Raw genomic sequence first — 12,681 nt, forward strand, 5'->3', positions numbered from 1 at the left:
GAAAGGAAAAAGGAAAGGGGAAAGGAAGAAAGAAGGAAGGAAGGAAAGGAAGGAAGGAAGGAAGGAAGGAAGGAAGGAAGGAAGGAAGGAAGGAAGGAAGGAAGGAAGGAAGGAAATCTACAAGTTACCAAGTTTTATGGATTAAATTCAGATCTGCCAGAAGTAACATGGAAAAGAAGTCTAGTTAGCTAATGTGTTATCTGATCATAGAAGTTTAACACAGACATTAACATTTTGGCTACGTGGCATCACCTGGCATCATAATGGAAGCCAAACTCCCATGAAATTATATTGCTCCTATTGAAGTCAGGACTACACATAAAATCAGTATTCTAATGGGTTTAAGGGTATTGTCTAACTTAAAAAAGAACAGTGCCTTTTTTCTTGATTCACACTCTCCATTTCCTGGACATAACATGAAGAATTAAACCAATTAGACACTACAAAACTGATGCAAAAGTATGCCTTACAATGGCCTTTTACCATAGTGTATCTTTCCAAGTGCAAAACTGTAAGGCACGCATTTGACTACCTGTGTCGCATTTTAAGATGCCACTCTTATTCATACATAGCAATCCTATGAAATAGAAAGGGGGACGAGTGAGGGTAACTTTGGCAGTCAGAACCCCCTCCCTAGATTACCATTATGGTCTATCTGCCAGGGAGGCTAACACAACAAATGAGCCATGCTGCCTGTCCACATGTCAATCAGGTGCCACAGGTGAGATGAAACTTCAGCAGATTAAATGGTAAAACCACAAAGAAGAAACTATCACCATCCACCCCAACAGAAGAAGTCAAACTTTCCCGCAAAATTATATTATTCCTATCAAAGTCAGGGCAACATATAAAATTAGTATTCTATGGAAGTTTAAGGGTATTGTCTAACTTTAAAAAAACGTCTATTTTCTTGATTCACACTCTCAATTTCCTATTTAATGTTTGAAAGCTAAGTCACATAGACTTCTACATAAATGTAGCTGAAGTGAGGGCTGGCATTTCAGATGACTGATGATCTGCACGGCAGCTTTGCACAAGCATCCAAAGACTCAAGGGGGCCTTTGTCTAGGCAGAGGACAACTAACATGAAGATCTTTACATATCAGGTACAAACTGCATTTGTACAGAATTTCATTTTTCAAAAGGATTTCATTTCCACATATACAGACTTATTTAAATAAAAGATAAAATCAGCCTATGATTCCTTCTGCTCTTTACCTGCCAACCCTAACACTGTAACCACATCTACTGTATGGCAACATACACTAAACCCTAAAATTCCACTGAAGACTTTCAAGGAATGTGCCTCCAGAAAAACCTACTTTTAACATCCCACTGTGGCTCACAGCCTCCTCACATCTGAAGTTACATTTGATGGGTAAAGTGAGAGTTGAAAGTGGGGTCTACACCACCTTCTCCCATATAAACCAGAGTGGCAACAGGCCACTGCTTTGGAGTCCACTGCAGTTCACTGGATGGGCAGAACAAATTTCCACCAGGCCCAATGTGGCCCACCTTGCATCTGGCACAGACCATGAGTTGGCACACTTGCTTTCAAGGTCAATGTTGCTAGGCATTCTCTTCCCTTGATGGATCTGAACTGAACCACACATGTCAAAGACACCGGGGTCTGTACTAAAAGCAGCTGATGACCCTCTCACCCTGCAAGCAGCTGATGACCCTCTCACCCTGCTTACTCAGCCAGTTTAAGATAAAATCAAATAAGAGGAAGGGCCACAATGGGGCCACTGCTGCTGGCTGGCAAAAGTAAGGCCTTGAGGTGGTTCCCCTAAAGGAAAGAAGGATTTGGGATTTAAAAGATCCTATGGTCCTTTTGTTGAAGAAAAGACAGCATTTTAAACATCAGGAAAGAGAGCACAAGCTTGGATTTAATGAACCAGAGAGTGGGCAGGACAGGTCGGGGGCAGAGCTGCACGATGTTCATGAAACAGCCCAAAGATTCATTTATCACCACACGTGTAAGAAATCTCTACCCTCTTCCACCAGGCACAGGGTCTAAAACACTTAGTTCTGTCTTTTCAAATTTCCAACATCTTGCATTAAGAGTAAATGGTAAATCATAGCACATAAGAAAAATAAAGAAAAAGAAAATCAACAGGACAAACATCTCCAAAAAAAAAAAAAAAAAATCAAAGAAAGGCTGTGGGTTTAATTTATTTTATTACCCACGTACCTGCCAGGAAGATATCTGACTACCTGGGTTTTTGTATTTATTAGTACAACTGACATAATGGGTTACTTTTGTGCTTAATCTCTATTGAGAAATTTTACAGATACAAGAGTAAACCATAAAATATGTATTAGTTTATAAAAATATGCCACCGTTGGGCTTGGTGGCCAGAATAAAAGTATTGCTCGGGTAAGTGCTGCTACTCTTTTAGCTCGTAACTGAGAAAACAATATTTGAAAAGCTGAGTTCCTCAGAGAAAGTGGCTACATAGATACTATTACTATTACTATTAATGATAACGATAGTATGATTTGCAAAAGGCACCGTCACATGTTTTTCATATATTGTGTGTGTGTGTTTTAAATAAGAACAGCATGTTAAAAATAAAACTTCACTCTTAATTGAAAAATAACATTTAATTTTCTACTAAGTTTAACACTGGGGACAGAGTAGAAAGCAAGGAATGAAAGGCATTCCTAGAAACTGCATTAGCAGCAAGTCTGTGTTGTTTCATTTAACTTAAGCTTCAGTAGTCAAGTCACAATCTTTGGCCAAGTTCCCTTCTTTCTGTACATTCAAAGAATCTTTATATAGCTAAATGGACCACTAAATCCTTCAAGAGTCATTCAAAGGAAGCACTTCCTCCAAATTCTTTCTCATCTCACAAGGCACATGCATGCACAACAGAAAATGCATTGAAAAGGATGCAAATCCTCATATTCCAGCTCCATGAATCCTTCCATATGCAAAACGGCATCCTCTCGAACCCACAAATGTCTTTGCTGTTATTTTCAGTGTTAACAACCAATATCTGAAAGCTGTAAGGACAACTGGGGAGACCACTAGAAAAATGGATAGAAAAAATATATACTTAACATAAAATGGGAAAGGGAAAAAGGATTCAGCCTGATTAGAGAAGAGGAATGTGGCCCGTTTTTCTCATCAAGGTTTTTACATGTCTTTCTGTGATGCTGAACATTTTTTCCTGTTTCACCACCGCTCTATGTAACAATTTCTGGGTAGATTCTTGTAGGTCCTCCTGCAGGGGAAAGTCATGTATGATTATGTTTTGGTTGTCAAAAAGGCCAGTTCTCTGGGAATGGCCACAAATTCAAGCTTCTGCCACTTTACAGAACAAGATGGGGTGCCAGGCAGTGAGGAGGCACACAAGGAAAATCAGCCCATGACAACAGCCAGCCTTCACATGTCCTTCACCATGGTGAGTGTGAGTGACGCAGACCAAGCTCTCTCCTTGCCAGTGACACAGCACAGAGAGAGCCAGAGCACCCGAGCACCCAGAGCACTTCCTTTACCTCCCGCCCAAAGAACAGCACTTGTTTGCAAAACACAGCAATGATACGGCATACAGGGCTGCAGAGTAAAGGTCTGAGCAGTCCCATGTTAAATTTTTCATTTCAGTTCTGTTTATTCCCTTTATTTTAGCTCTCTGTAGGAAAATTATTTTCTGTATAAACAAATTCATCAAGTTAACTTATTCAAGGATGGAAATAACTGGTATCACATAACATTTTGCAAAACAAAATTGCCACTGTTGTATTCCAGTGCTTAAAAGCAAACTGCTATGGCAATTCAAACCCAGTGCTAACATAACCCAAACCCCCTATTACCTTCATCACTGCATATTCAATTTACATAATTATTCTACTATGCTATTCAGAATTTACATGTAGTTGTATGCACTCTAGTTATCCTTGCTCCAGGGATGCTGTTTCCTTTCTAAACTTAGTAGAACGAGACCACAATGCAATAAATTTATCAGATCAAGAGAAACAATGAGCTTCAACAAAATAATGGTCTGGTTTGTTCATTTACTTAAAACCTCAATTCAACTACGATATGCTTGGACAGCCACCCCTGTTTGACTGTCAACAACAGGGAAATCCAGGAATGTCCTTACCACACTTCATTGTAAAGCAGCAGTGGCCTTATAAGTGGTCGAGTGACCAGGGCTAACAGAGGGGCTGCCAACACTCTTTGCGCCCTGCCCCTCAGTGTGGTATCCTAAGTCTTTGGGCCACATTACAGCAGTTCCCTTTTAACCTGTACATCCCTAGGCTCATCAAATGTGTTCCATCCAATTATTTTCACACCACTGGGGGTAAAAATAACTGTTGCCTATAGCAGGCATTGACTGAGACTATTAGTCAAAAGTGGCAGGAACGGGGAAGGTACTAGACACTCTTTTTCAGAGAAAATACACTCTTTTCTTAATACCAAAAGCTTGTGACTCTAGTGCAAAGCCAAAATTCAGATTCAGCAACGTCAAACACTTCACTCTGGACAGACTCTGATTCATACTTTAGTGTGGACAGCAAGCCTGTGATGCTTGCCCCGAATGTTTCTCTAGTGGATAAACACAGGGTCTATATCTGTACCAAGAAGACATGGCATGCCTGGGACTGACTAGGTTTGGTGCTCCGAGCTTCAAAGAGTTTCTTACAGTAGCTGGAAAAATTTTAACAAATTTCATTGTTAAATACAGCATGTTAATACCTGCCCCAAAAGAGTCTACAGGAGGTAAGGATATGCTAAGTAAGTTTTTAAACATAGGACCAGTCTGATGTACATTCAGAACTTGAAAGGATATACTTGGAAATCCATGACAATATTCAATATAGAGTGTTCTTTTCTTTTCATTTTTTAATAAATTTTTACTATTAGGTGATAAATATAAACATTAATATGAAAACTAGAATCAGATATATATCTTGATGCTAAGATTAATACTGGTGATGTATTTCCTGAGCTCTAGAAAACTTCTTTAGAACACAGATGCCTATGTTTTAGGTTAAAGAAAAAAATTACATTCTTTTTAAGATTTTTGCTTTGATTTCTTTCTCTTTTAGAGAAATATGCTTATGCTTTCTCCTACCAAAAGCATAATACTTAGATTTAGGTAATTACATATTTTTAAACCACCTCATAAAGTCAAACTAAAATTCTACCCATGTCTTTCTTCCCCACCCTTACATCCCTAACTCTTAAAACAGTACCTGCAAATAATAAGCACTTAATAAAATATTTCTTAAATAAATAAAACAGATTTTATAATATGTTAAGTTTAAAAGAATGTTCACAAGGAGAAAAAAAAAGTGATGGTTTTCAATTAGGAGACCACACACTGAGGCATCACAGAAAATTCACAAGTAAATGCAAATATTAAATTATCTGTAAGACTGAGTTAGTGAATATAATTCAGTTACTTTGGCACCATAAAAAATATTGAGGGCAAAATTTCCTAAATGGCTATGATTCAAACTTTTAAAACACTGCATAATAACGTATTTGGAGTTATTTAGATTATTTTTAGCAGAAGCTTCAAGTCCAGGTTTGTGCTTTCACTTCAAGGCAACATCTTTCTAGTCACACAATTAATCTCCTCTGTTTGTGTACCTGGGCATGCACACACAGAGCAGCAATCTCAAAAAGGTCACAGAAAATGCAGAATTGACTGTGAGTGCATGCACAGGTGTGTGTTTACACGTGCACATGAGGGTATGGGGTGGAGAGTGTTTTCTAATGGAGTTTGCAAACAGATTCAGATTAACCAAGGCTGACCATAGTTCCATCTGGAAACTATATTTTCTAACATGAGCCACATTCTGAAAAACAGATTCAGATGTCTGGAACTGGTTCAGAACAGTTGTAAGAAACATTCAGTACAAATGAAAAAAATTAGTCTTCAATGTCTTCTCCTCTCAGCTTTTCTTACTGAATAAAAATGCTTCTTTGCTGGGGGGCAGTCAGAGAATTGATGCGGGGGAGTATGGGGTGAAAGAGGGTCTTCCCTAGAACCTAAAATTCATGTTACTCTTGAACACATATCCAATGGACAAGTACTATTTGATTTCTTTTGCACTGCTCACCAGGATTCCAATCCTGCTCCTGGAAGTCTTACGCTGCCAACAATCCTGGTTCAACCTCTGGGAAGAAGGGCTGGAATGCTTAGTGAAATATAGTGACCTTTCTTCTATGATCCTTCCTGTCCAGTTTGGTATCATCACTGAAAATGAGGTTGCTGGTCTATTCTTACACATAATTATACTGCTGACTTCATTCCATTTGCTAAATGATAAGTCTTCACAAAAACATAAAAAATTTATTTTTAATTTTTATCCAGTAAAGTCTGTAAATCAAGAGTTCATAATAATTAAGTCCTAACTTTCAGAATGCATAAAAGCCTTGGCTTTTTAGTTTGGATATTAGAGAAAGCAGCTGAATAATGACAAAAATCAATGTGTCCCTTCCCACCCCCCATTTCATAGGCTGTAACTACTTGGTTCTTATTTCTGTACTATCAATGTTTTGTGGTCGTTGCTTCTGCCCACAGCCTACCTTGACTTTTTGCTGGATTTAGGTTTTGGCGTGGCAGTTTTTGCTTTCTTTTCCTTTGGCTCTTTGGGAATCTTAGGGGCTTTCGGGGTCTTGGGTTCCTTGGGCTCTTTTTTCTCCTTGGGTTCTTTCGGTTCCTTCGGATCTTTTTTTGCCTTTGACCTTTTCTTTTTCTTTTTTTCTTCTTGGGACCCATCCAGTGAGTTCCTATTTAGTTCTTGGTTATCTACCCCACCAGGGAAGTCATCTTTACCAAAACCTTTACTGGGATCCTCTGCTACAATGTGGTTGTTTTTCTTTTTCTTCTTCTTTTGTTGTGGCTGCTGTTCTATTGACGGCAGGTAATCATCACTCTTCACTAGCTGAGCATTCGGTCCACTAACCTGAGTCATATCCGGCACTGGTTTCTCTAGAAAGGGCTCCGATGGCGAATGCTAAGAGACACAAATAAGAATTGAAATTAGTTTCATTCTTCATAGTAAAGAACTGAAAGTTAAGTGGCTGATGCTCCTGAAACTTATTCTATACTCAAGTAGCAAATTTTTTTCCAACTATACAGCTGTAGAATCTATCATCTTCTCTCATCCAAAAAATAGTATGTTTATTTAAGAGACAATCTTTTAAACAATAAAGTTTTAAAATATCACTTTAGTTAATACAGTAAAAAAAAAAATCAGTTCAGGAAGTAAAAATTCATTCAACTGAAGACATTGTCTGTTTTTTAAACAGCCTACATGAAAATGGTGAATGGCAAAACAGTAGCAAAGCTAAGCCACAAAGAATAAATCTAAGTGGAGTTCTAGCCCCATATGAGAATGGAAACTCAAATTAAAGGTATATAATTTAGCCATTTTTAAAAAGAACAAGTATACTGAACATTGCAAGATTCTAGTACTGTGAAAGTCTGAAATAAAAGTGTAAACATAACACGTAAATCTTACACAATACAACTCATTTCTGGTTTAAATGACATTAAAATATCAAATTAAAAGCATATACCAACAATTAATGATTTTGGATTGGTTAAATCTCTTGCATTAACATGAAAGGTGGACAATGTTTTTCTTAAACCTCTTTAACCTTCGTATTTCAAAATTTCACCAAGGAAGAGAGAACCCAATTAAATTAATGTGACATGCCTTGTAGGAGATTCTTGACATTCACTTGGGATTCACCCAGAGACTGTCTTCAATAGAGTTGAAAAATACCCACATTTGGGATGGGATTCTGAGTGGTCAGTCAAGATGAGAGGAGGTGACTCCTGCACATGACAGCCTCCCTCATGGCTTACCATCCAAACCCGGGCAGGGCTGGCTGGATTATCATCTATACCGTGAATTATGACATCTAATGAACCTTTACATTTCAACAAAATACTTGAAAATGTTAAATCTACATATGTCTCTCATTTCCTGTCTTTTTCATATGCTTCTTCTGGCATGTAACACTAACTGTAATATAAACGATCTACTATGTGCCAGGCATATGCTTTACACCCATGGTACCATTCAATCCTCACACCAGCCCTAAGCGTTAGGTGATTTTCAAATTTTATAGCTGAAGACACTGCCACTCTAAGATGAAGTAACTTGCCCAAGAATGTACAGATGTTAAGTGACAGAACTAAGACTGACATCAAAGCCAATAGCTCCAGAGTTCTTACTCCTCAGCACTCGACCTACAGGAGAGGAAGGCAGGTGAGCCCAGGCTCACATCTGCAGAGCCTCGTGACTAATGTACACGCCAAAGCTTACTACGAGCAAAGGAGGAAGATTAGAATAAAACATTAAAATATAGATACTGTACATTCGATTCCAAGACACCTAATATTTATTGAGCAGCTATTTGATGCCATGTACCAAGCTAGGTTATATTAGCTAGATGTGTTAATTCACCCGAATCTCACAACAAAAAAGTGATAATTTACCCCCATCTTTCAGAAAAGAAAAGTCCAAGAAGGTAATGTGGCCACCCCAAGCCACACAGTTAGTGACGGAGCTAACATTTGAATCCAGTTTTCTAAATCTAGTGCTCTCTGATTCTGTCCACCTCTTCCTAACATCTTCTACACAGTCTTTCTGGGAAAGACTCCACAGGTTTCACTCAATTTCTGAAGTGTCTAGTGACCCGAAAAACGTTTAAAAAAAAAAAAATCACTGCCTGAAAAGGAGGTGGTTACACTGTTCTCACTAAACCTGCCACGTTTACTACAGAAACCTCCTTTCCCCCACCCTTTGAGACGAAGTTTCGCTCCTGTTGCCCAGGCTGGAGTGCAATGGCACGATCTTGGCTCACCGCAACCTCCACCTCCTGGGTTCAAGCAATTCTTCTGCCTCAGTCTCCCGAGTAGCTGGGATTAGAGGCATGCACCACTATGCCTGGCTCATTTTGTATTTTTAGTAGAGATGGGGTTTCTCCATGTAGGTCAGGCTGGTCTCGAGCTCCCGACCTCAGGTGATCTGCCGGCCTCAGCCTCCCAAAGTGCTGGGTTTACAGGCGTGAGCCACCGCACCCCGCCTGGAAACCTACATTTAATTCTCTAGCTGCACTGGTTTAAGAGAAAGAGCCCAGAGCTCTGAGTTAAGAGATTAAAATTCAAGTCCAGGCCCTACCATTACTCATGTATCATCTGGGAAAAATCACTTCACCCATCTGGGGTTCAGTTTCTTTTTCTGCAAAATGAAGGTTTTGGGTTAGGTGACTTCAGCCTCTCTCTAAGAAATAAAGTTTATAAAAAATAAAATTTACCTAAGTATCAATGGAACCTGATTTAACTGTTTTATATTTAGTTTACATAAGTCAAATTAGTTTGTACATATTATTTCCTAATTTTTTAGGAAATAATGTGATTTCCGAAGTTTCTTCCAGAATCCCATGGCATTTTTAAAAATTTTAAAACACCTATTGCCCTTTCCTGGCCATAGCTAAGGGAGAATGAGGCTGAAAAAAGAGCAACGATATATAGGAAAACACAGAAGCAAGGTTAAAGTTTCAAGAACACACAGATGTAGATGTACATGAGCAGATTTCCATGCAGGGATAACACAGTTAACTAAACACTGCCAAAGTTACCCTCGGCCCCTCTACCCTTTCCTCACAAACACTCTTACACGTTAACAAAGGCACTGTCTAAATTATCATTACCTAAGTATCAATGGGACCGATTTAGCTGTTTTCTATTTAGTTTACGTAAGTTAAATTAGTTTGTACATATTATTACCTGATGTAATTAAAAAGGAAAAAGCCCTATCTTTTTTGCACAGGGCACAGAGATCAAACTTATTTGGGACAAGCTATTTTTCAGGAAATGAAAGAAAAAGTTGTTCCTGGCAAGACAGGGAAAGAGCAAAGTCTAAACAATGATTAAAACTTAGAATGGAGAATTAATACCAGGTATGTTTACCTTTCTTTAATCTGCATGGCATTCGCTCCAGTAACAAAACACCAGCTTCTAATGAGATTCCCTGGTACACATTTATGAATTAGAAAAAGCATAAAACACATAATGCAAAAAAGATTTAAAATCTACACACTTTGGCATACAAATCATGTTAGATGCTCCTTTTAGTAATAAATGAAGCCATAAATTAGTAACTCAGTAAAAAATTTAATCTTGCATAAGGAGGAAAAAAGTGAAGCTAAAATACAAAAAAGTACTAATTCTGTTTGATATGCAGCAGAATTATGTTTTAGTACTATCTAAAATAGGGCGAAAAAGGTGCTCAGAAATATAGTGTTTACCAGACCCACATCTCCTTAAATCTTTTAGAGAAAAGCTGTTTTTGTAAACATTTAACAAAGAACAGATGGCCTGCCTTAATCATGTGGGGAAAAAAACCTGGAGCTCCCAGTAATACCCTGACAAAGTCTCCCAGGCCCAGCCATGCCGCCCCCCCACACCCCCCACTCCACCAGATGCATGGTACAGTCTTCTCTAATGCTATTTAATTTTACAGCAGACATTTTCCCATCAATTCCCACTGCCTGACAGGTAATCAATGCCATTAACATCTGATATTACCATATAGGGCATTCCTAAAACCTCTCACTTATTAGAGCAAACATGGAGAATGTTAGATACCAAAGGTATTTTTAAATAACATCCTATCAAACTTTCTGTTTGACATATATCCTATTATAATTCCTTATGCCATTTGGAACATTATGAAATATATAAAGACTGCCATGAACTTTTGGAACTTAAACAGCATAACTGATACTTAAACTACAAATCAAAACAAACCAAGGTATGTGTGTTTTGTTGAAAAAAATTACTACAAGCTAAAGACAATTGTCCTTTTCCTTAACTCCATTGTCCATAACATCTAAATTAGAAATGACATACAACTAAGTTATATATAAAACAGCAGGATGGACAAGACGCAAATTTAACCAAAGGAGACCTGAGGGGGGAAGCGGGAGCTTCCCTCTGCTTCTTTTAAGCACAGGAGAATCATCAAAGAAAATGAAAAGATATGTAAAAAAGAAACTTTTTGTTTATTTCAATGTCCTTTTCTTCCACAACACATCAGCATTTTCTGGCTTAAAAAGCTATCTAATTTGATCATGTTTTGCCTTAATTATATTGCTGAAGCCTCAGCCTGTTAGCAATTTTGAGTATAGCATGAGCGAATGATGCAATGTTAAAGTGTGTGCAATGCTTCCAACATGTATGATCTCTGCAAAGCAACATTTTGTAATACAGGGCACTGAAGGACAGATATTTTATTTATAGACAAACGTATTTACATGTTTGTTTACATACAAACAAGCCTAAATCAAAATAATGCTTAATAAAAAAGAAAAGATGGTACCAAGCAGACCAGAATAGCATGGTATTTATGGAAACAAAAGCCTCCCCACAAATTAAGCTAAAGGGAGGCAATGAGGAGGAGGCACTTGTGCTCTCAGAGAAAATAAGATTCTGGTGAAGAAGAGGCAGGCCAATTATGACCCACATAACAACGAATACAAGCTTTAAGAACACTAAACTATTGCTTAAATGGCTCATGAAAATACAAATATCAAGTAGTCATTTAAGATTGAAACGTACTATTTGGTATCTTAAAAATGGCTTTGGAGACATACTTCTATTACAGACATTCTTAACTTTTATTTTTTCCGGTATTCCCCAGGTTCTTGACCCCTCTACACTCTTCAAAAAAGGAATTCTGGTATGAAGACTGAAGCTCGATCTTCAGCCAGAAGAATGTGCAATGATTCAAAAGAGCATTTAGCAAAGGTTCAGTAAGTCCTATTGAGACTGTAACAATGACACTGATAAGAATGAAAATGCATTTGGTATCAAGTGCCCAATTCACAGTAAACAAGGCAGCCATAGTACCTGCCGGGAAAGAGTACACAGCACCTTACTGAGGCTGAGACCAGAGAAGTTTTCTGAAAACTGTCCCAGGCTGAGAGAAGGGGGGAGGCAGAGGAACCAGCCTGACAACAAATCCTGCCTAAGACTGGGTGATTGCAGACATACAAATGCTTCACAAACAAGCTTTTAAAATCTGCTTTGTAAGGGAGGAGGATCAAGATGAGCAGATATTAGTTTGAATGGTCAACTGGGATAATTGTAAACTTTAATTATTTGATATAAATAAGCACAAAAATATTCTTAAGAGAATCAAGAACTGAAATATTTTCTGCTTAGTTAAACTCAGTATTATTGAACTCAGGGCCGAGTTCAAGTCTTTTAGATGCCAGCTAGTTTTATTCAGCTTATTCTTAACAATTTCCAGGAAAACATATTTATTGAATGACTATATGAATTAATTGAGAAGGCAAAAAAGTAGAGAACAAGTTAAGGATATTCGAATGTGTCACATAAAAAGAGGTCTCAGGTAACATGAACATAAAGAATTCTGTGCTAAGCTGAACGTGGTGGCTCACGCCTGTAATCCCAGCACTTTGGGAGGCCAAGGCAGGCAGATCACCTGAGGTCAGGAGTTGGGAGACCAGCCTGGCCAACATAGTGAAACCCTGTCTGTACTAAAAATACAAAAAATTAGCCAGGTGTGGTGGTATGCACTTGTAATCACAGCTACTTGGGAGGCTGAGGCAGGAGAATTGCTTGATCCCAGGAGATGGAGGTTGCAGTGAGCTGAGATCACGCCACTGCATTCCAGCCT

At 38.3% G+C, this 12,681-nt stretch overlaps 1 protein-coding gene across 7 annotated transcripts in view; it reads right to left on the bottom strand.

The window, feature by feature from the left end:
* CHD7 (chromodomain helicase DNA binding protein 7) overlaps window positions 1-12,681 on the bottom strand; it is a 179,046-nt gene that overhangs the window by 78,896 nt on the left and 87,469 nt on the right. For all 7 annotated transcript variants that reach the window (XM_017547548.2, XM_017547551.2, XM_017547553.2 and 4 more), the window contains one exon: window positions 6,548-6,978. In XM_017547548.2, the coding sequence (XP_017403037.1) occupies window positions 6,548-6,978 (431 nt within the window). The remainder of the gene's footprint in view (window positions 1-6,547; window positions 6,979-12,681) is intronic.

Source organism: Cebus imitator, unplaced genomic scaffold (assembly GCF_001604975.1).
Source record: "Cebus imitator isolate Cc_AM_T3 unplaced genomic scaffold, Cebus_imitator-1.0 Scaffold199, whole genome shotgun sequence".
In the NCBI taxonomy this organism is placed as follows: domain Eukaryota; kingdom Metazoa; phylum Chordata; class Mammalia; order Primates; family Cebidae; genus Cebus; species Cebus imitator.